This window comes from Microcaecilia unicolor, chromosome 5, assembly GCF_901765095.1.
Source record: "Microcaecilia unicolor chromosome 5, aMicUni1.1, whole genome shotgun sequence".
Lineage (NCBI taxonomy): Eukaryota > Metazoa > Chordata > Amphibia > Gymnophiona > Siphonopidae > Microcaecilia > Microcaecilia unicolor.
Genome location: NC_044035.1, coordinates 322,433,862 through 322,454,309, shown reverse-complemented (window position 1 = coordinate 322,454,309; position 20,448 = coordinate 322,433,862). Strand labels below are relative to the sequence as shown.

Sequence of the window (20,448 nt, the reverse complement as noted above, 5' to 3'; positions counted from 1 at the left end):
CCCTGTCCAAAGATATATGTGGGGAAGACAACTAGAGCTTTGAAACCACGGTTAAGTGAACCTAAACATAATTTATTATATTAAAAAAAAAATATATATATATATATATGTATATATATATACACAAAACAGAAGCCCCTGTAGTTGTGCACAATATAGAGAAACAGCTTACCTTTCCAGATTATAAATAAGTAGCCATTGATCAGGTTTTGGGTACCACTTGAGGTGGAGATAGGGGCCACAAATTGCTACAATTGGAACAAGATGAATTTATAAATTACAATTATCCCAAAAGGTCTAAACAATAAATAGAATGAAAGGTATTCCTGTAAATAAGGGAATTAACTGTGCAAGTGAGCACGTAGCAGGTTAATGATTCAGTCTGCCCCTTTAAGATGTGGTAATAAGATAGCTAGTGGCGATGGTTAAGAAATGACAGCGTCTAGTTTAAAAAGAAGCTTGACGCCATTTTGATTTTGACTAAGAAGCCGAGACAGAACTGAAGAAACAATACCAGGTAGAAATGTTGCCATAAGATCCGAAGGAAAAAGTAGCTCTAGATTTTGCTCTGTTATTTTATATTGTGCAAGACACAAAATGTGAACGGCTAGCGGTTTGAATCCTGAGGAAGCAAGCTATGAAACGGAGGCACTCTGTTGAGCAACCGAATATGAATCATATCAAGATAAGTGTCCTTGAATTTTAGGGTTCTTGATATGGAAGGTACTAGAAACATTATGTTATAAAGAAAAGATAGAAAGAAAAGAATAAAAAAAATTAAGAAAAATAATTTAAAAAATTCACTGAACAGAGGTTTTTATGACTGATGAGGAAGTTCGCACAGCAGTTATAGTTCAAAAAATTCACAACAATAAGCAGACCATCTGAAGTCTTTAACTCCTTTCAAAGAGAGGAAGGAACACAATACTAAAGATTATAAGAAGCATCACGAATTATCTCCATTTCAGAAAAGAACTGAAACACACTCTTTAAAAAAATTCTACTGTAAATAATATAACTATACCTTCCTTATGAGTTCCTAACCAAAATGTAATTTGTAAACCAGCATCATAAGACTCAACTGTAAAACGTAAACCAATACTGTAACTGTTAACCAGAATGTAATTTGTAACAGTGGGATACAAGATTGCATACATAATTTTAAAACAGTGTGCAGGGACCCATTTTTCCACATATAAAATGAGTTTGGCCTTATTTGGCAAATAGACCACAAAAGTGGTAGTACCTCCAGATTGCCACTAGGGTCACAACTGCCATTTTGAATTTGAATCCAGCGCTAGAGGGGTCAGGAGTGATGTGCGATTGCTTCTGCTCTTAAACCCTAGAATACCAGGAAATGCCCCAGTAGGAATTGTGGAGTCTTTAGGGGGTCCCCAATTATATGTTTGGGGAATATGGGAGGAGAGAGGCTTTTGATGTTGGGGAATCGGGTAAGTTATCAGCTTATGTATGGGACTGTCTTACATGCAGATTCACCTGCGCTATCTGCTTATGTGCTTACCATGCTGTAAGTAAATGCAAGACAGATGCTTGCCACACTCCTAACATTTACCATACCTTAGTAAACAGGCCAGTGGCGTAGCCAGACTGCCAATTTTGGATGGGCCTGAACCCAAAGTGGTGTGGGCACAAAATTTTCTCTCTACCCCCTCCCCCAGCAAATTTAGTCACGCTAATCAGATGCATTTGTCACACAGGGTAAAGTGCTGCTTTTCAGTGCATCAGATTTCAGAAAATTTATTTAATAGCCTAACACCCTTTTCAATGAGCTTTCAGAGGCCAAAACCTCCTGCCTCAGGTCAGTATAATGCTGTTACGGTATCCTCGCCTGACCTAAGGAAGGAAGTATTGGTCTCTGAAACTTCATTAACACAGGTACCATATTACTTTATCCTAAATTAAAAATAAAATTATTTTCTTTACCTTTCTTGTATGGCCATTTACTTTTTCTCATTGTGTCGCTCCCAGTCTCTAGATTCTGCTTTCCCTTCGTTTTCGCTTAACTCTTCTGCCACGGTTTCCTGACCATTTCTCATTTTTCTCTCCTTTTTCTTTGCTTTCTTTAATATTTTTCTGCCTCTCTCTCTCTCTGTCCTGATTTAATTCATTCTTACTTTCCATTCTTTAATTTCATTCATCTACTTATGGCTTTTCATCTTTTTCTCACCCTTGTTCTCCCCATGCCCCTTCCTCTTATTCTCCAGTCTTTCACTACTCTCCTTTTCCATCCAGCAGCTCTCTTCTTTCTCTCCACATCCTTCCAGTCTCCCTCTCTCTCCCCATCCTTCCAGTAGTCTCCCCTCTTTCTTTCTGCATCCTCCGTCCAGTGTCACCTCTTTCTCCCTACCCTTCCATCCAGCGTCTTCCCTCTTTCTCTCCCCATCCTTCCATCCATCTATCCTCTCTCCTGATCCTTCCATCTAATGTCTCTTCCCTCTTTCTAACCAGTGTCTCTGTATCACTCTACCCTTTTCTGTTCAGTGTCCCTTCTCTCTCCACATCCTTCCAGTCTCTCACCTTTCTCTGCATCTTCCAGTTTCTCCCCTTTCTCTCCCCATCCTTCCATCCAGAGTCTCTCTCCCCATCCATCCGTTTTCCCTCTTTTTCTCCCCATCCTTCCATGTTTTCCCTCTTTCTCCCCATCCATCCGTTTTCCCTCTTTTTCTCCCCATCCTTCCATGTTTTCCCTCTTTCTCCCCATCCTTCCATCTGTTTTCCCTCTTTTTTATCCCCATCCTTCATTTTTTCCCTCTTTTCTTCGACGAGGCCCGCCCTGCATGCCAGCGCCAGCCCCCATTGCCGACCACTGCTGCTTTTCCTGTTGAGCAGCAGGGCTGGCGCTACAAAAAAGAAGAAGCGCTAACGGCGCTAAGGACGAGAAAGGTTTAAAAAAAAAAAAAAGCGCGGCACCGGCAGGCACTGTCTCGGCAGCCTTGAGGCATTGGCTGCTGAGGCATTGGCTGCTGGCTCGCAGGCTCCTCCCGCAGACGGGAGGAGTCTGTGAGCCAGCAGCCAATGCCTCAAGGCTGCCGAGACAGTGCCTGCCGGTGCCGCGTTTTTTTTTTTTTTTTAAACATTTCTCGTCCTTAGCGCCGTTAGCGCTTCTTCTTTTTTGTAGCGCCGGCCCTGCTGCTCAACAGGAAAAGCAGCAGTGGCCGGCAATGGGTGCTGGCGCTGGGCGGGCCTGGGCTGAAATTGGGTGGGCCTGGGCCCACCCAGGCCCACCCGTAGCTACGCCTCTGAACAGGCCCTTTGTTGCTGTGGATTGTAATTGTAACAGAATTGGCTGTGATTTGTAGAGGATTACTTTATATCAAATATTTGGTTAGAGACCTTAAGAGTAATAGTTTAAACCATGTCTAAAGGAAGAAAGATGAACCAAACCCACCTGATTTGATGAGGAGTATGCTGACTATGCCAAGCATGTAGGATACTAAAGATAACCTCATCCACCTCTTTCCCATCCTTCCCTTGGTTTAGCTGGTGCTGTACTAATGCATAAGTCATCACTTGATAAATAATGCATGTGGTCATTTCAACCAACCTCAAAAGTTGTTAGTGCCATGCACAAGTTGATTGAAATTGTGTGTGTTTTCCATCTTATCTTTATGAGGCTTTAAAAAAAAAACCCCGGTCATAAATATCAGCCTGGATATATATATATATTTCTTTTAAAAGAGAATAAAAAATCATACTGGAAATAATGGAGAAATGATGTGCAATATTTTGTGCTTCAGCTTTAACTATCTTACCTGGTGCTTTATGGTCTCTATTGGAAAATCTGGAACCTCAGCTATATTCAGCAAAATAAGTCAAAGCTTCTGCCTGTTCCTTGATGACAGTTTTACATGCTAGAGCTGGCAGAACATTTGGCCTTTTTATGCAACATATTGTAAAAGAAGTATAATGTTAAATCTAAGTTTCACTCTCTTGCCCTATCACTTCTTGTTTTAAAATTCTCAGATTCCTCTAAATGGTTGTCTGACCTTTTGGATCTTGATTTATAGTTTAGGGAGGAGCAAATGGGGGAAATCTTTTGGATTTGGGATTTAATTTCTTTCCTTTTCAAACCCAGATTCAAGGCATGTAATGTAAATATTTTCTGCCCGAGGGGACTTATAACCTAAGGGCCTCTTTTACTGTTTTGATTTAATTCATGTTTGTTTATTTTTTAAATTTGATATACAGCCTTTCTAAAGGCAGACGAAGCGGTTTACAGTAAAGTAAGTAAACAAAAATAGAGCATAACCATCAAATCTATAAAATAAAATAAAATTCCTGAATACAGCTATACATCCCAACCTGAATCTCTTTAAAACATAACTGTGTAATTCTCATGACTGCTTATGAGTCTGTAAAAGTCATAGTAAAAAAAAAAAAAGGCTTGGCCTTGTAAAAATGGACAGTGTTTCTTACCTCAAAATTGAGGTACAGTATTCCATAAAGAGGGTTCCAAATAGGAGTGGAGGAGTGGCCTAGTGGTTAGGGTGGTGGACTTTGGTCCCGGGGAACTGAGTAACTGAGTTTGATTCCCACATCAGGCACAGGCAGCTCCTTGTGACTCTGGGCAAGTCACTTAACCTCCATTGCCCCATATAAGCTGCATTGAGCCTGCCATGAGTGGGAAAGCACGGAGTACAAATGTAACAAAACAAACAGGCAGGAGTATAGGCTCTAGAAATACCCCTTGTCTGGCTGGCCTCGTTAAGTTTGGTCAAGTTCCTGGAGGAAAAAGTCCATAGTCTGCTATTGAGACAGACATTTGGAAGCTAGTGCTTGCCCTGGGATTGGTAGCATGGAATATTGCCACTATTTGGGTTTCTGCCAGGTACTTGTGACTGGCTTGGCCACTGTTGGAAAACAGGATACTGGGCTAGGTGGACCATTGGTCTGACCCAGTATGGCCATTCTTATGATGTTATGTTCTCAACCGATGTGTCGCAAAATACTGCTATTGTGTGGGGCCAGCACACAGGCAGAGCAGTGGCTCCAGTGGTCACTGTCTTTTCTTCCCTAAACATGGCAGCATCTCTTCCCCATCCCCCGCCAAGCCCAGCATCTCTCTCTCTCATCCTCCCCACCACACAAGTCCACCTCTCCCTCATTTTCCCTCAGTAACCCCACTTGGCCTTCAAACATAAGAATAGCCATACTGAGTCAGACCAGTGGTTCATCTAGCCCAGTATTCTGCTCAGAACAGGAGTGAAATGGTGGCCCTGTCGGGCTTTCTTTAAAAGATAAGTGCTGTACATTCCCAGCATCCTTTTAAACAATACAGACGGAATGTCATTGAAAGAAATAGAATTGAAATAAGTAAAGAAATGATAAAAAAAGAGAGGAGTTTTTTTTATGACCAATGATTAAATCAGTGGTTCCCAAAATTTTTCAGTTCACGGCACCCTTCTTGTCTGAGCAACTTTTCGCGGCACCCCCAACCTCTGCTCCCCACCCCCCCCCCCCCCCCCCCCGCACCACACAGGTCTCTGCCTCACACAGACACACAGGTCTCCATCTTTTTATCTGCACAAATATATCAGTGCTAGGATGACCCTATAACCAGCCCCTCCAATAACACACTGATTACGAGTTATAACAAATTACTATTTACCTATGAAAAGCTATTCCATTGTTATACTTCCTCTATGTAGATCTGTATGCTGCAGAAGCCAGCATGTTTTAAAAATATAAGTGAGATTAAATAAAAAATGCTACCAACAATAAAGAATGACAACTTGGATGCAGCAAGCTCATAGGTTTACTTGCTTTTTTTTTTTTAATGGGAATGAAAATGGAGACTATGACCTACTGGCTTCAATTATTTGACTTCATCCCATCTCCTGTTTTCATCCAACCTCCAAATCCCGAATTCCGTTTACGTCCTTGTCCCCATTGGCCGAGACAAAAAAAAAAACACAACAATTGTGGGGCCGCATCCTTCAGGCATGTACGTCGGGTCTGCTGGTCCTCTGCCCCCGCTGACATCAACTTCTGGTTACGGGGATAGAGGATTGGCAGAACTTGACAGCACATGCTTGAAGACTGCTGGAGTCCTGCGCTTTGTTTTTTTTGTTGTTGTTGTTTTTCTGTCGCTTTTGCACTGCTGTGTGCAGTAAACAGTTTGGAAGGGAGGTCGGGATTTGCCACGGCGCACAGTTTGGGAAACGCTGGGTTAAATGGTAGCTTCTTAAGAGAATGCAGCTATGCTGCCAGTGTGCATGCAGCCTAATTTGGGCAAGTATCTCTGAGGCCTTTTCTCCTCTAAAAACAAAAAAAAAATAAGAAGTTGAGCCTTTGTAGGTTTGGTTTTCCTGGTAACACATTTGCTCTTATGAGTTATAGTTGGTACTAGCATATAAGCACGTGTGTTTAGTTGCATACTGATCTTGGTTATTTCACAATGTGCCTGGTAGTGGAGGAGAGTTATGTTGCTATTATTCAGATGACATGAGAATCTGAGATTTTTTTATTTATTATTTTTATTTTTGAATTATTATCTTCCATAGAGAAAATGTGTGTGTTCTGATTTGCACCTATTGTTAGAGGGAGATAGGGTTGTTGTATATGCAGAGAATGTTTACGTTTAATTCGTTAGAACTGCCATACTGTTTCAGACCAAAAGTCTGTGAAAGTTATGTATGCAGTGTGTTGCATATGCAAGCATTGTCCTGTCAGGTGTGTACTGACTGAAAAAGGTTGAGAAACAGTGCTCTAGATAAAGGAGTCACCAATCGCGTCTGCATTTGTGATCATAAAACTTCCAGGAGTATAAGGAATCAAGAGATTGTCAGTTATTGTGAAAGCCCAGAGCTATATGAGCTAACATCAAATCTTAAATTTCATTCTGTAGGAGCATGACAATGTAGGGTGAGATAAATATACCTAGGGCAACAGGTACCCACAGATTACTTATACCAAGATTCCCTGATGCATAAGTCTGCCTAACAGACTTCACTAGCTCTGTCTAGGGTGAGATACCGGAATCTTGCTTCTGGCACCTCTCCAGGTTGTGTTGGTGTGTTCGAGTGAAAAAGAAAGACACAGCTGATAGATAGATATATATATTAGCTTTATTATGGATAAGAAATAGAAATACTCTGCGCTAGCTATGCAATAAAAATATCCCTTACTGATATGAGCAATACCAAAATATATGTCTAACTACACTCTGATTATCCTGAGGACTAAGTACGGTAATGATTAGAACAGTACAACTGATAACCTATAATCCCTTATGAAACTTATCACATCTTATGCAAAATACACATTAGCAGCTGTCCCTGACCAAGAGCTGACATAAACCAGTCGTACTTAGATAAAACCACTGCGTAACCCCAGACCAGGAAATATATCACTGTGATCTTACCACGCTGTCCTGATGACGGCTTCAGATAAGACTGGAGCAGAATCTCCCCAGACGCTATTTTAGCTGTCTGTGTCTTATGTAGTGCAGGTCTTTATCAGCAAACACGTAGGTTCCCGTCACTCCTTTGGTTATCAGAGCCAATATCTCTGCCACAGGTATTTGCACCAGGATGCAGGTCACAAGGTTGGTATCATACAAAGTCTCTGGCTCCCCCGAGCCTTGCTGGATTTCTCAGGTCCTCTTACCAGTTGCCCCTCTTCCAAGGGTCTCCGACTCACTACCTTCTGTTCCGCTTTCCCCGTACCTCTCGGTCAGGTGACGGTAGGACCAATCAGGATCTTGTCCAGTTCAGTACATGGCAAGAAGAGTTCTTTGTTTTGTGACCTTGGAGAATGGTACCTTCTGGAGCCATGTCTGCCTCCCTACTCCGTTCTCAGGGTGATAGAAGGGGGGTGTTTAGAACACAGACTGTCCTTGGTTTTAGCAAGCCTGTCAGTGATTTTCCACAAGCTGAAGCTGGATCTTGCTGACACAGAGATGTCGCAGCAGCCATCTTATTATACCAAGATGTCATAGGCTTGTATAGGCCAAGACCAGCTTAGGCTAGATCACAGGGAATACCCCCTACCACAACCAATGAGCTTCTTTTAGCATTGGTGATATATGATAATGCCAAGATGCACCAGTGATATTTTGAACAGATTGTAAGCGATTTATAGAATTACTTAGTAAAACCCATTGAAAAGTCAATTAGCATAATCCAATTTGTCAGGACTAGTTGATGAACCAAATTATATCCTGAAGGTTTATCGGCAAAGGTCAAACTTCTCTGATCAAACGAAGTGATCCCAAACAGGTCCATATCACAGAAGCAATGTGTGGTTCAAACATCAGATAGATTCTAAAGTACTCTAGAATTTTTAAATAGGACTCAAGTGACCTAATGAGAGAGAGCTCACTGTTGGCACAACAATTATTTGTAACCCACATGGCTTTAGATTTAGTGTGGTTCAACTTAAGATGATGATTCTGACAACCAGCATGCTCTAGAAGAAGAGCAGTAGAAAAAGCATATTTTGACCCATCCACATACCATAATCAACTGAATTTCATTGGCAAAAAAGTATGCCAAATACCTAATGTCTGGACCAAGAGTGCTAACAGGCTCAAAAATAGATTACAAATTAAAGGAGAAATAATTGAGCCCAGCGGTATGCCACATTTCAAGGGCTGCGGTTGTAAGAAAATTTTTAAAAACAGTCTGCAAGAAATGAGCTGAAGCATTGATGAGCTCTCTCTCTCTTAAACCAACTTCTTTTAGATGCGAAAGAAGCAGGTCATAGTCTACTAAGTCAAATCTAAGACGAATCTAAGGGAACAAATAAACACAATCTGACCTCATCCAGTGTTGTATAGTAACGAAGCAAATGTAACTAGTATTTATACTTAAGTAAGAGTTTTATCACTTTTAATTGTAGAGAAGTACAGGATACTATTTGTTACTTTTTACTGAAGAAGTAATTTCATCAGTTGTTACTACTTTTGCTCAGTTTACATCTGATGCTTATACTTAAACGTAAAAGCAGAAGTGAGATGTAAATGACAATTCCCCGGTAACCAAATGAAACAGCAAGATTGGGAACAGGGTTTGCTATTACAAAACTTGTCACGGATACAGTGGATCATCTCATCTTAAATTTTGCTATTCAGTGAATATAGCTAAAAGAATAGTGGAGTTGCCTATGTTTGTTGAACTGGTCTCCAATCAAATAGAACAGTGATGAGTTGGGCCACTTTAAAGTGGAGATGAAGCTGAAGCTTTTAGTTATTCTTGGTGAACAGACACATTTCTCTATCACAGCAGACTGCTGATCATCCATGGAAAACTTTACATTGGGTTGACTAGCCACTGGATTAATAGTATTTAGCCATCTATCCCCCTTCAGTCCATTCAGAACTCTGCCGCACGTCTTATCTTCCACCTTAACCGATACACTCATATCACCCCACTCCTCAAGTCACTTCACTGGCTCCGATCAGATACCGCATACAGTTCAAGCTTCTCCTACTCACCTACAAATGCACTCAATCTGCAGCCCTTCATTCCTCTCTACCCTCATCTCCCCTTACGTCCCTACCCGTAACCTCCGCTCTCAAGACAAATCCCTCCTTTCAGTACCCTTCTCCACCACCGCCAACTCTAGGCTTCGCCCTTTCTGCCTCACCCCATGCTTGGAACAAACTCCCTGAGCCCATACGCCGGGCCCCCTCCCTACCCATCTTCAAATCATTGCTCAAGCCCACCTCTTCAATGTCGCCTTCGGCACCTAATCACTACACCTCTTCTCAGGAAATCTCAACTACCCCAACTTGACATTTCGTCCTTTAGATTGTAAGCTCTTCTGAGCAGGGACCGTCCTTATTCGTTAATTTGTACAGCGCTGCGTAACCCTAGTAGCGCTCTAGAAATGTTAGGTAGTAGTAGTAGTAGGAAGTAGTAGGAAGTCTGCTTCCCACACATTTGACGTTCTTGCATCATCTCAAAGGTGAATTTGACATCAGTCAAAAAATTATTAGAACAATGATTCCACCTTTGTGAAAGCCTGATGATGATGACAACGATAAAGATGAGGATGCTAGTATATAGTGTAGATGGTAATGACAATAATGATGATAAGGTGGTATTTGTTATATGGAAGTCAAGTGTTTCAGAGTTTCCCTTGATCAAAACCTGCAGACCCAGTCAGAAGACATCAGTAATATTTCAACCTGGCCTGATTGGAAGGAACTGTTTATCAGACTGAATTCCACTTTCTGCTAGTGCCGTTGTTGAATACCTTTATAGCTGTGCGGAATGACTCAAACGTACATTTGCATGATTAGCAGTCACTTTCAAAATGTAGTTTTCCTAAAGCAAAGTGGATTAAATTGTGCAGTGATAAAGTTTGTGTAATAAAAACGTTAACGATAGTTGCATTAATTGCAGTCATGGTACTTTTACTTTTTACTCGAAAGTATTATATTAGGAAGTAACGTTTTTACTTTCACTTAAGTAAAAGTATAGCGAAAAACATTTTACAAATGTACTTAAGTATTAAAATATGCCTTTATTTTTACTTTCACTTAAGTACTTTAATCTAGTACTTGGAACAACAGTGCCTCTATCTATGGCCTCATTTATCTTACTAATCATAGCCACCAAAGTGGTTTCACTACTGTGTAACACTGAAACCAGACTGGCAAGGATGTAGTAGTGTTTTCTTGTTTGCAAAATTTTAAAACTGCATAAATACTGTTTTCGCCCCCCCAGTTTACAGATAAAGGGAAGATGTGAAACTGGTCTGTAGTTTTCAAGCAAAAATGGATCTAGTGTAGTTTGGGTTTTTTTGTTGTTTTTCAAAATAGAGCTCACTATTGCTGTTTTCCATTGGAAAGGTACAAGACTACAGGAAAGACTAACTAACATTTATCATAAACAGTATAACGTGATATAATAGTTGTAGTAAATGTACCATAAATTTTGAAGGGACTAGATCTTAAGCTGATGAAGTAATATTTATTTCTTTGAAGAGTTTCTCAAAACTATGCAAAGTCCAAAAGATATCCTTAAATCAGGGTGAAGAAAAATGCTGAGATCCCAGTAATGCCACTTGTGCCCTTAGGCAACTTGTTATAAAATAACCCTCTATGTGTGAAGGGCCAAGTAAGCATCTTCTGCTGCCCGTCTCATCTTCCGCCAGGGTCGCTTTACTCATACTACCCCTCTCCTCAAGACCCTTCACTGGCTCCCTATCCGTTTTCGCATCCTGTTCAAACTTCTTCTACTAACCTATAAATGTATTCACTCTGCTGCTCCCCAGTATCTCTCCACACTCGTCCTTCCCTACACCCCTTCCCGTGCACTCCGCTCCTTGGATAAATCCTTCTTATCTGTTCCCTTCTCCACTACTGCCAACTCCAGACTTCGCGCCTTCTGTCTCGCTGCACCCTACGCCTGGAATAAACTTCCTGAGCCCCTACGTCTTGCCCCATCCTTGGCCACCTTTAAATCTAGACTGAAAGCCCACCTCTTTAACATTGCTTTTGACTCGTAACCACTCGCCTCCACCTACCCTCCTCTCTTCCTTCCCGATCACATTAATTGATTTGATGTGCTTACTTTATTTATTTTTGTCTATTAGATTGTAAGCTCTTTGAGCAGGGACTGTCTTTCTTCTATGTTTGTGCAGCGCTGCGTATGCCTTGTAGCGCTATAGAAATGCTAAATAGTAAAATAGTAGTAGTAGTAGCCTATTTTATAGACACACATATGTTCCAAAGTGACAGAAATCCACACCTAGATTGAAGCTGTGAAAATTGATGGTAACTTGCGTGAGCCATATTTTTTTTTTTTTAATATTCTGCTTTTAGCTGATATTCTTCATGTATTGCCTCTAGGACTCTCTAAATACATCATTGCCCTTCACCTTCATAAAGAAATGCATTATGTCTTTGTATGCAAATAAAATAGAAACTGTCACAGCACATTTCAATAAGCTTGTAGTTTCTTTTTTTTATTGTGGATATCTCTGGTTACAGTGTAGTCTCCAGGCAAAAGTGTATATCTGATGTATTATTATTCTTGTATCTGTCCTTGTACTCGTACTCAAATGTTTCAGTCTGACGGGCAGGTTTATTAGCATTGTGAAACCAATACCTAAGAAGTGCTTATCTTAGGCAACCACTCAAAACAAAGTGCAGTGCTTTGTTCTTTTATCCACCGAGTTTTGGTTAACCTTGTGATTTTTTTTTTTTAAGACAGTATTGCACATTCATGCCATGGATTTCCTTCAGCAAGAAAGGACTTAATGGCTCCATCTACGATAATTTAATAGCAACTTTGCTGAAGAACTGATAGCTTCCTGAAAGCTTCTTAATGCATTAGTACTTATTTGGCTTCAGAGAAGAACATTGTGGAAGATAAATGTTTATCCAGAATCTTTTTTTTTCCTTCTGCCAGTGGGGAAAACTCATCTGTTCTGCATTATGGACATGCCGGAGCCCCCAATGACAAAACGGTTCAGGATGGAGATTTGTGGTGAGTAGAAATGCCCCTCTTCCCCCTCCCTCCCCCCCCCCCCCCAAAAAAGAGAAAGTAACTGCTTCAGGCAATAAAAATTCATTTTGCAGTGCTTAAATGTATAAATGCCCCCCCCCCCCCCAAAGACGTTCTCACATAATTGGTGCACTCTGTAAACTGTTATCAGTGAATTGGTTCTGTTTCCGTCATTTCATTTTCCTCTTCAACTTTGTATGCATACACATTATGTCCTGTTAAGAGAAATGGGGGTTTGGGGGTTACTTACTAAAGCTGCTTTCCTGAGAATGAAAGACCAGGGCTACTTGGAGCTCTGAAATTGCAGGTGTTCCTTAATTCTTTGTCTCGTATTTCAGTCTAGTGATCGGGGAAGGCATTTGGCATCTTTGTTTTCTGCTTGAAAAAAGAGGGAACCTGGTTCTTAGTTGCTTTTCGGGTACCATATTCATTTAAAGCAAAACAGAGAGAGAGAGGTTCACAGCTTTTCATGAAATTATTCTGTGTATCTTACTTATCATGATTTGAAGCTGACAGTGTAAACCTCTGCCATTCACAATGCCCTGAAAATGCACAAAACAATAGCTAATGTTCACTTTTCCTACATGTATAGGGGAGAGGGAACATTCTCAATTACCTTCAGAACATTTTATGCATGTTCAAATGTTTCAGCTATCTTACAAATTAAAGCAAACAAAAGTTCAGATATGATACCCTCCCCCCTCACAGCAATTCTTAGGGCGAACCAATATATATATATATATTTTTTTTTTAACACTCATTAGCATGTTCAGAGAGAGTCCTTTATTATACCCCATTAGCTAGGCCATTTCAGCCATAAACTGAAGTGATTTCAAAAAGCACACCCCATTGGGTTCTTTATTTACAAAGTAGAATGGTAAGGAGGTTGTGAAGGATAGAAAAAAAAAATAGCAAAGTGTTCTCTGGTACCAAGCACCGTTCTTTCCACAGTTCAGTAATGTGTAGAACTGAATAGAATGCAATTAGTTATTTTATTGCAGACACACTTTTTGCCATTGCCGATGCTTTTAATCAACAGCAGACTGTGATTATACTTAGTCTTTGTGAGCAATCCCTGTAAAGGCTTTTAATCACAAGGAGACAGGGGGCCCTCTGTTGGAAAAGACTGGGAAGTTAAGCTTTGGGAATACATTTCCAAAGCATTGATATTTGTTCACAGCACCACGGTTATGATGGGACTAGACTAGGCCAGCCAGGTTGTGATGTCATTCTAACTGTATAATAGCCGTATGTTGTCTTTGAAAAGTGCATAATAGGTGGTAGGAGCATTCAGCCGGTTAACTTTGTAGAATGGGAGGGTATTAGTGCTTGCAGCCAGTTCTTGTACATTGAATCAAAATTTCAGTAGTCATCAGTCTTAATAGCCTTATAAAAATTGGCTACATATTTAAAGATGTCCTCAAAATGTTGTACTGTAAACCTTAGTATCCGCTTACCCCCTGGTTGCTTGTATGGCCATTATACTGAGTGCTGAGGATGTAAAAATAATTATGGCATTTATTTCTATGTCCTGGAGCCTTCTTGTAGCCTTTCATTTTTGAACCAGTTTTAGAATTAGGCCATAGAAATGAGTAAATAGTGTTGGCTGCTGTATCTAATAGCAGGCTAGTGGGAAGACTTTCAGTGTGAATATTTAAAACTATCACAGAACCAAAGTGCAAGTAAAGATGCAGAGAGGTGAACAAAGTGCAGCACTGTCGGGTCCCTGGACATTCTGCTCCTCATTCTGTAATCTTGTACACACAGGTTATAGAATCATTCCAGTTACACACATAAGTACATAAGTATTGCCGTACTGGGACAGACCGAAGGTCCATCAAGCCCAGCATCCTGTTTCCACCAGTGGCCAATGCAGGTCGTCACAAGTACCTGGCAAAATCCCAAAGAAGTACAGTACATTTTATGCTGCTTATCCTAGAAATAAGCAGATGATTTTCCCCAAGTCCATTTTAATAATGGTCTATGGACTATTCCTTTAGGAAGTCAGCCAAACCTTTTTTTAAACCCCGCTAAGCTAACTGCTTTTACTACATTCTCTGGCAACAAATTCCAGAGTTTAATTACACATTGAGTGAAGAAAATGTTTCTCTGATTCGTTTTAAATTTACTACTTAGTAGCTTCATTGCATAGTATTTTTGGAAAGAGTAAACAAGCGATTCACGTCTACCCATTCCACTCCACTCATTATTTTATAGACCTCTAATTGGTAAATTATGAACTAATTGGCACTACCTACCAATAATAGACTATAGTTGGTGGTAATTGGTGCTAATTGCTACTAAGTTGCAGTTACACATGTAACTTAACTCAGTCCTAGTCCTATAACCTTAGCACAGAAATCCTTTAAGGGGAGAATCTATATATGGTGCCTAAAAAATCAGTGTGCAAAACATTGCCGACTAAGTGTATTCTATAAGCGGCGCCTAGATTAGGTGCAGTAATAGAATACGCATAGTTGATATCCCAGCGCCTAAAACTATGCACCTCCATTTACACCAAGAAAAATGTGGCATAAATCCTGGTACGTAGACCTGCACTGGGCCAAATTCTATAACTATGCGCGTAAATTTCAGAATGCTTACGAAACACCCATTTCCCCCTCCCATAACCACACCCCTTTTGTCTACACATTAGAAGTTAGGTGCATTGCATTACAGAATATGCTTAGTTATGCACGTAAATTATATTTGTTGCCAATTAGTGCTTGTTATTGCTTAAGTGCTGTTATCAACGCTGATTACCTTGTTATGCATGTTATGGAATACACTTGAATTCAGCACGGATCTCTAGGCACTCTATATAGAATCTGGGGGTTAGCGCATAACTGCAAGGGCGATGTGGACATAGGGGCATGGATGGGTCAAGGATGTGCCCAACACTTACGCACTAAGGTTATAGAATACAGCCAGTTATGCATACAAATGCAGCATTTAGTCACGGACATTTACAACAACCATGCATAAGTACATAAGTACATAAGTAGTGCCATACTGGGAAAGACCAAAGGTCCATCTAGCCCAGCATCCTGTCACCGACAGTGGCCAATCCAGGTCAAGGGCACCTGGCACGCTCCCCAAACGTAAAAACATTCCAGACAAGTATACCTAAAATGCGGAATTTTTCCAAGTCCATTTAATAGCGGTCTATGGACTTGTCCTTTAGGAATCTATCTAACCCCTAAATGCTGGCACAGAAATAGCAACCTCCATTAGTATTCTCAAATTGCCCATATGGAGTTCATGCTTAGTGCGCAGTATTCCAATGCCTAACTTTAGATGAACTGTGCTGAATTACCCCCTGCTGTGTTTCCTCATAATCAGTTGTGATCCCCATCTTCAAGTAGGAGGGAAGAACCTGCGGCTTGTCGGCGCCCTGATAATGGCCCAAGATGGGATTATTGGGTCATAGTGGGAAGGTTATAGTTAGTACCAAGAATATTCAAAGAGATCTTGGAAAAGCAATCTTTGTCTGTAATATGTACTTAAAAAAAAAGACTAGCCATTTCAGATGTGTTCTGTTTGCATGTGTATTATTTTCATAGGGTAGAAAATAAAACATGGAGGAGTATGTGGCTGTGTTTGTAAAGATTTAGATTTAGCTCACACCATTTCATTGGTAAATCGAGATGTTATATTCAGGTACAATAGGCATCTTCCTATTTCCAGAGGGCTTACAGTTTAAGGGATTCTATTTGCTAATTACATTATAGCAGTGACACGTGTTACTTGCCAATTAATATGCATTCATTGGCGATAATGTATGATGTTTGCCATTAATGCAGCATAATATATTATTATTATTATTATTAGCATTTGTATAGCGCTACCAGACGCACGCAGCGCTGAACACCTGATACAAAGAGACAGTCCCTGCTCAAAAGAGCTTACAATCTATGTAATACAGACAAACAAGACAGCTACAGGTGAGGGAAGTAATGGGTGAGAAGGGAGGAAGGGACAAGGGGAGGGCAATTGTGGCTAGGAGCTAAAAGCAGCAGTGAAAAGGTAGGTTTTCAGCATAGATTTGAAAACAGGTAGAGATGGAGCTAGACGTAAAGGTCCAGGAAGTCTATTCCAGGTATAAGGTGCCGCGAGAGAAAAGGAGCGAAGCCTGGAGTTAGCAGTGGAGGAGAAGGAGGACGACGAGAGATTTGTCAAGCGATCAGAGTTCATGGGGAGGAATGTAGGGAGAGATGAGAGTGGAGAAGTAATGGGGGGCTGCAGAGTGGATGCATTTAAAGTTCAGTACGAGAAGTTTAAACTGAATGCGGAAGCGGACAGGGAGCCAGTGAAGTGACTTGAGGAGCGGGCTAGTATGGGTATAACGATTCTGGCGGAAAACAAGTCGTGCTGCAGAATTTTGGACAGATTAGAGAGGAGAGAGATGGCTCAGCGGAAGACCAGTGAGAAGTAAATTGCAATAGTCCAAGCGAGAGGCGACAAGGGTGTGGATAAGGGTTCTGGCAGCGTATTCAGAAAGGACGGGGCGAATTTTGCTAATATTGTAGACAAAGAAGCGACAGGTTTTGGCGATCTGTTGAATATGGGCAGAGAAGGAGAGGGAGGAATCAAAGATGACTCCAAGGTTACGAGCCGAGGAGACAGGGAGGATGTGAGAGCCATTAACAGAGATAGAGAAAGGGGGGAAGAGGGGAGGTGGGTTTAGGGGGGAAAAATGAGAAGTTCAGTTTTGGTCATGTTGAGCTTTAGATGGCATTGAGACATCCAAGCAGCAATGTCGTACAAGCAGGCTGAGATTTTGTCCTGGATCGAGGTTGAGATTTCAGGGGTGGAGATGTATATCTGAGAGTCATCAGCGTAAAGATGGTACTGGAAGTCATGGGATGAAATCAGGGTACCAAGGGAAGAGGTATAGATGGAGAAGAGGAGGGGTCCAAGGACAGAACCCTGAGGCACACCAACAGAAAGCGGGATGGAAATTGAAGAGGATCCACCAGAGTGAACACTGAAAGAACGAAGCAAGAGGTAAGAGGAGAACCAGGAAAGAACAGGGCCCTGGAATCCAAGCGAGGACAGCGTATCCAGAAGTATAGTGTGGTCAACAGTGTTGAAAGCAGCAGATAGGTCAAGAAGGATAAGGATAGAATAGAGACCTCTGGATTTAGCCAGTAGCAGGTCATTAGAGACTTTGGTAAGTGCAATTTCAGTAGAGTGAAGAGGGCGAAAACCAGATTGGAGTGGGTCAAGAATAGGTTGCAAAGAAAGAAAGTCAAGACAACAGCGGTGAACGACACGTTCCAGTAATTTGGAGAGGAAAGGGAGAAGGGAGATGGGGCGATAGTTGGAGGGACAGGTAGGGTCAAGTGCAAGACTTTTTTTTTTCCAGTGCAATGTGCATTAAATAATAATGAACCAAAATCATGGGAATGCATGCAAAAGCAGCTCATTATTCAAAATGAATAACCCAGCTTGTGTTAAACTTTACAATTGTAGTTCTTCATGGAAATTTAACACCAGCTTGAAAAAGTGCTGGTAATTTTCCTTCAGGAATCCTGGCTGCTAACCCAATGCATGAGTCCATCCCTTCTAGGAAACAAGTTAAAGGGGTCAGCAATGTTTAATTTTTTTTTTTTTTTAAACACACCACCATAACTTTTTTTTACTGAGAAAACAAAATACACATTTGAATCACTAAGAGCCAGCCTAGCAAAAATAGGGGTGTGGTTGCAGTATGGCATGTCTACTAGTGAGGAAAACCACAGAAGCACCAAGAGCCTTAGGAAAATGGGACACGATTCTTTATTAACAGTTGTTAATAAAGAATTGTGTCCCATTTTCCTAAGGCTCTTGGTGCTTCTGTGGTTTTCCTGACTTTTTTATACTTTGGACCCCCTCTGTACTGTTTTCATGTCTGCTAGTGAGGAAATCATGTACAGCATATCTCATGGAACAATTTCCACCACCTACATGTGTGTCTGTGCTTTCAAGTGTATTTGTGTTAACTGTGTGTTTGTTTTCTGAGTGGGAGATGAGTCTACTGGAACTTCTGCTTCTGTAGAGCATTGTGCCATTTTTTGGGAGACTTTATTTCTCTGGAACCCCCAGTCTGTTGTGGCACATTTTTGATTTGTCTTCCTTAGTCTTCTCCCCCCACCTCCCCCACCCCAGCAGTGGAAAACTTTTCCCTTGGAAAATCGGTGGAAAGGTTTTGGGTAAAACATACAAAACAGACTTGCAGACTTCAAATTCATGCTTGGTTTGGGATTTGCCCTTATGTTTTACTCAGAATCAAGACCAAGATCATGATGGCATAGAGGCATATTTTCAAAGCACTTTGGGAGGCTAAGTTCCATAGGTTTCTATGGAACTTTGGGAGGCTAAGTGCTTTGAAAATGAGCTTGATTGTGTAGTACAGTAGCTTCTTAGGATATGATTAACAAATACTAATTCCCCCCCCCCCCCCCCAAAAAAAAAAAATAGAAGCCTGAAAATAATCAGATTTACTGTTTCATACTTGTTATGTCCAGATGGGGGCAATGGTGTGTTACTAATAAAGTGAATATAACTAAGTAAGCTGTTCTTTAGCCAGTAATGTTTCCAGATACTGGAAAGATCAGTTTAATAAGTGATGGCAGTCATATGGTACAAAACCATAAAACATGAAAACATTCTATTACATTGTTACCATTTTTTTTAAGATCTGTTTCTAGCTGCTCTTGGTTTGGGGGAATTATCCTACAACTGCTGGTCGGGAATTTATATTGATTCTCTATTTGCACCTTTATCATTCTTAGCTATATGCTGCTGTAATCTCACACCCATACTTGGAAGGTCTTCGCGTTTCATCCAGAGATAACATTATTTCATCCAGATCACCTGAGCGAGAGCCCAATTCCCTGGGTCTCAACTGTGCAGCATAGAGCTCTCTGACATACGTTGGGCATGTGCTGGAACCTCCAGGGTCAGAATGAACAGTAGCAGGCTCATGCCATTTTGTCAAATGCAGCCTACGGGTACAGAGGGAAAGGGATGTTTAAGGAGGAAGAGGTAGGAGGGGACTTAGTTGTGGTCCTTGGAAGGCAGGGTTAGCAGAATGTGGAGGTGTTTGTCTCAAGGCTTGCCTGTCCCCAGGCCACTGGTAGTTGTGGAGCCTGGAAAGGGATTGGGGGGGGGGGGGGGAGTATGAGAGTACAGGGGACGGAGCAGAGAAGAGGAAGGGACTGTGGCAACCAGGGAATGAGTGGGGGCAGAGATGAATGGTATTGTGTTTGTAAACATAATTTATATTAAAAAAATGGAAAAAATACACCATTGAATGGAGCAAAGGGGAAGCTGGAAGGCCTGAGGAATTTGGAGGAACAGAGAATCGAGGGGGCCACTGCCCCCCTCCCCCAGGCACACTGTCATACCCTTACTAATTTCAAAGTGTGGAACTCCTTCATCTCCATATGTGTTCACAGCTCCATTGATTGACTTAAGCTACCTCCTTCAGAGCCTAGAAAACAGCCCAGCAGCCTGCTTTCAAAAGCCAATGTCTGTGTGTCTATCCTTCCCCTCAATTTTCATGTTTAGTGCCTTAGCCCCACTAAATTTTCATGCGGGGGGGGGGGGGGGGGGGGGGAGGGATTGGGGAATTCCTGACCAGTATTTCTTTATCCATGTATACATGAAGAAAGTAGTTCTTTGTGACCCTCTGTTTTCACTTCCTAACAATAGACTCTATGTTGTGTAAACATAGAGATGAGGCTTTTGTTTCATTTTAGTGTTCTCCTTTGTAATTTGTCTTAGTAGCTTGTTGCAGTCTCTTTGTTTTGCTTGCAGTCATTAGACCCTCAGTACTAGTGATCCAGGTATCATTTTAAACATTCTAACTGACTAAAACCTGAATGGTTAAGTCAAGGGGCAGTGGCACTTTTGCCGGCAGAGAGCACCATGGTGTCAAAGTGGACCCAAGCCAAGGTTTGGAGTATGTAAGCGCCAAAGTTGG

General features: G+C 41.3%; 1 protein-coding gene across 1 annotated transcript in view; it reads left to right on the top strand.

Annotated features, from left to right (window-relative positions):
• PEPD (peptidase D) overlaps positions 1-20,448 on the top strand; it is a 422,604-nt gene that overhangs the window by 262,444 nt on the left and 139,712 nt on the right. The window contains exon 11 of the mRNA XM_030204435.1: positions 12,384-12,461. Within this exon, the coding sequence (XP_030060295.1) occupies positions 12,384-12,461 (78 nt within the window). The remainder of the gene's footprint in view (positions 1-12,383; positions 12,462-20,448) is intronic.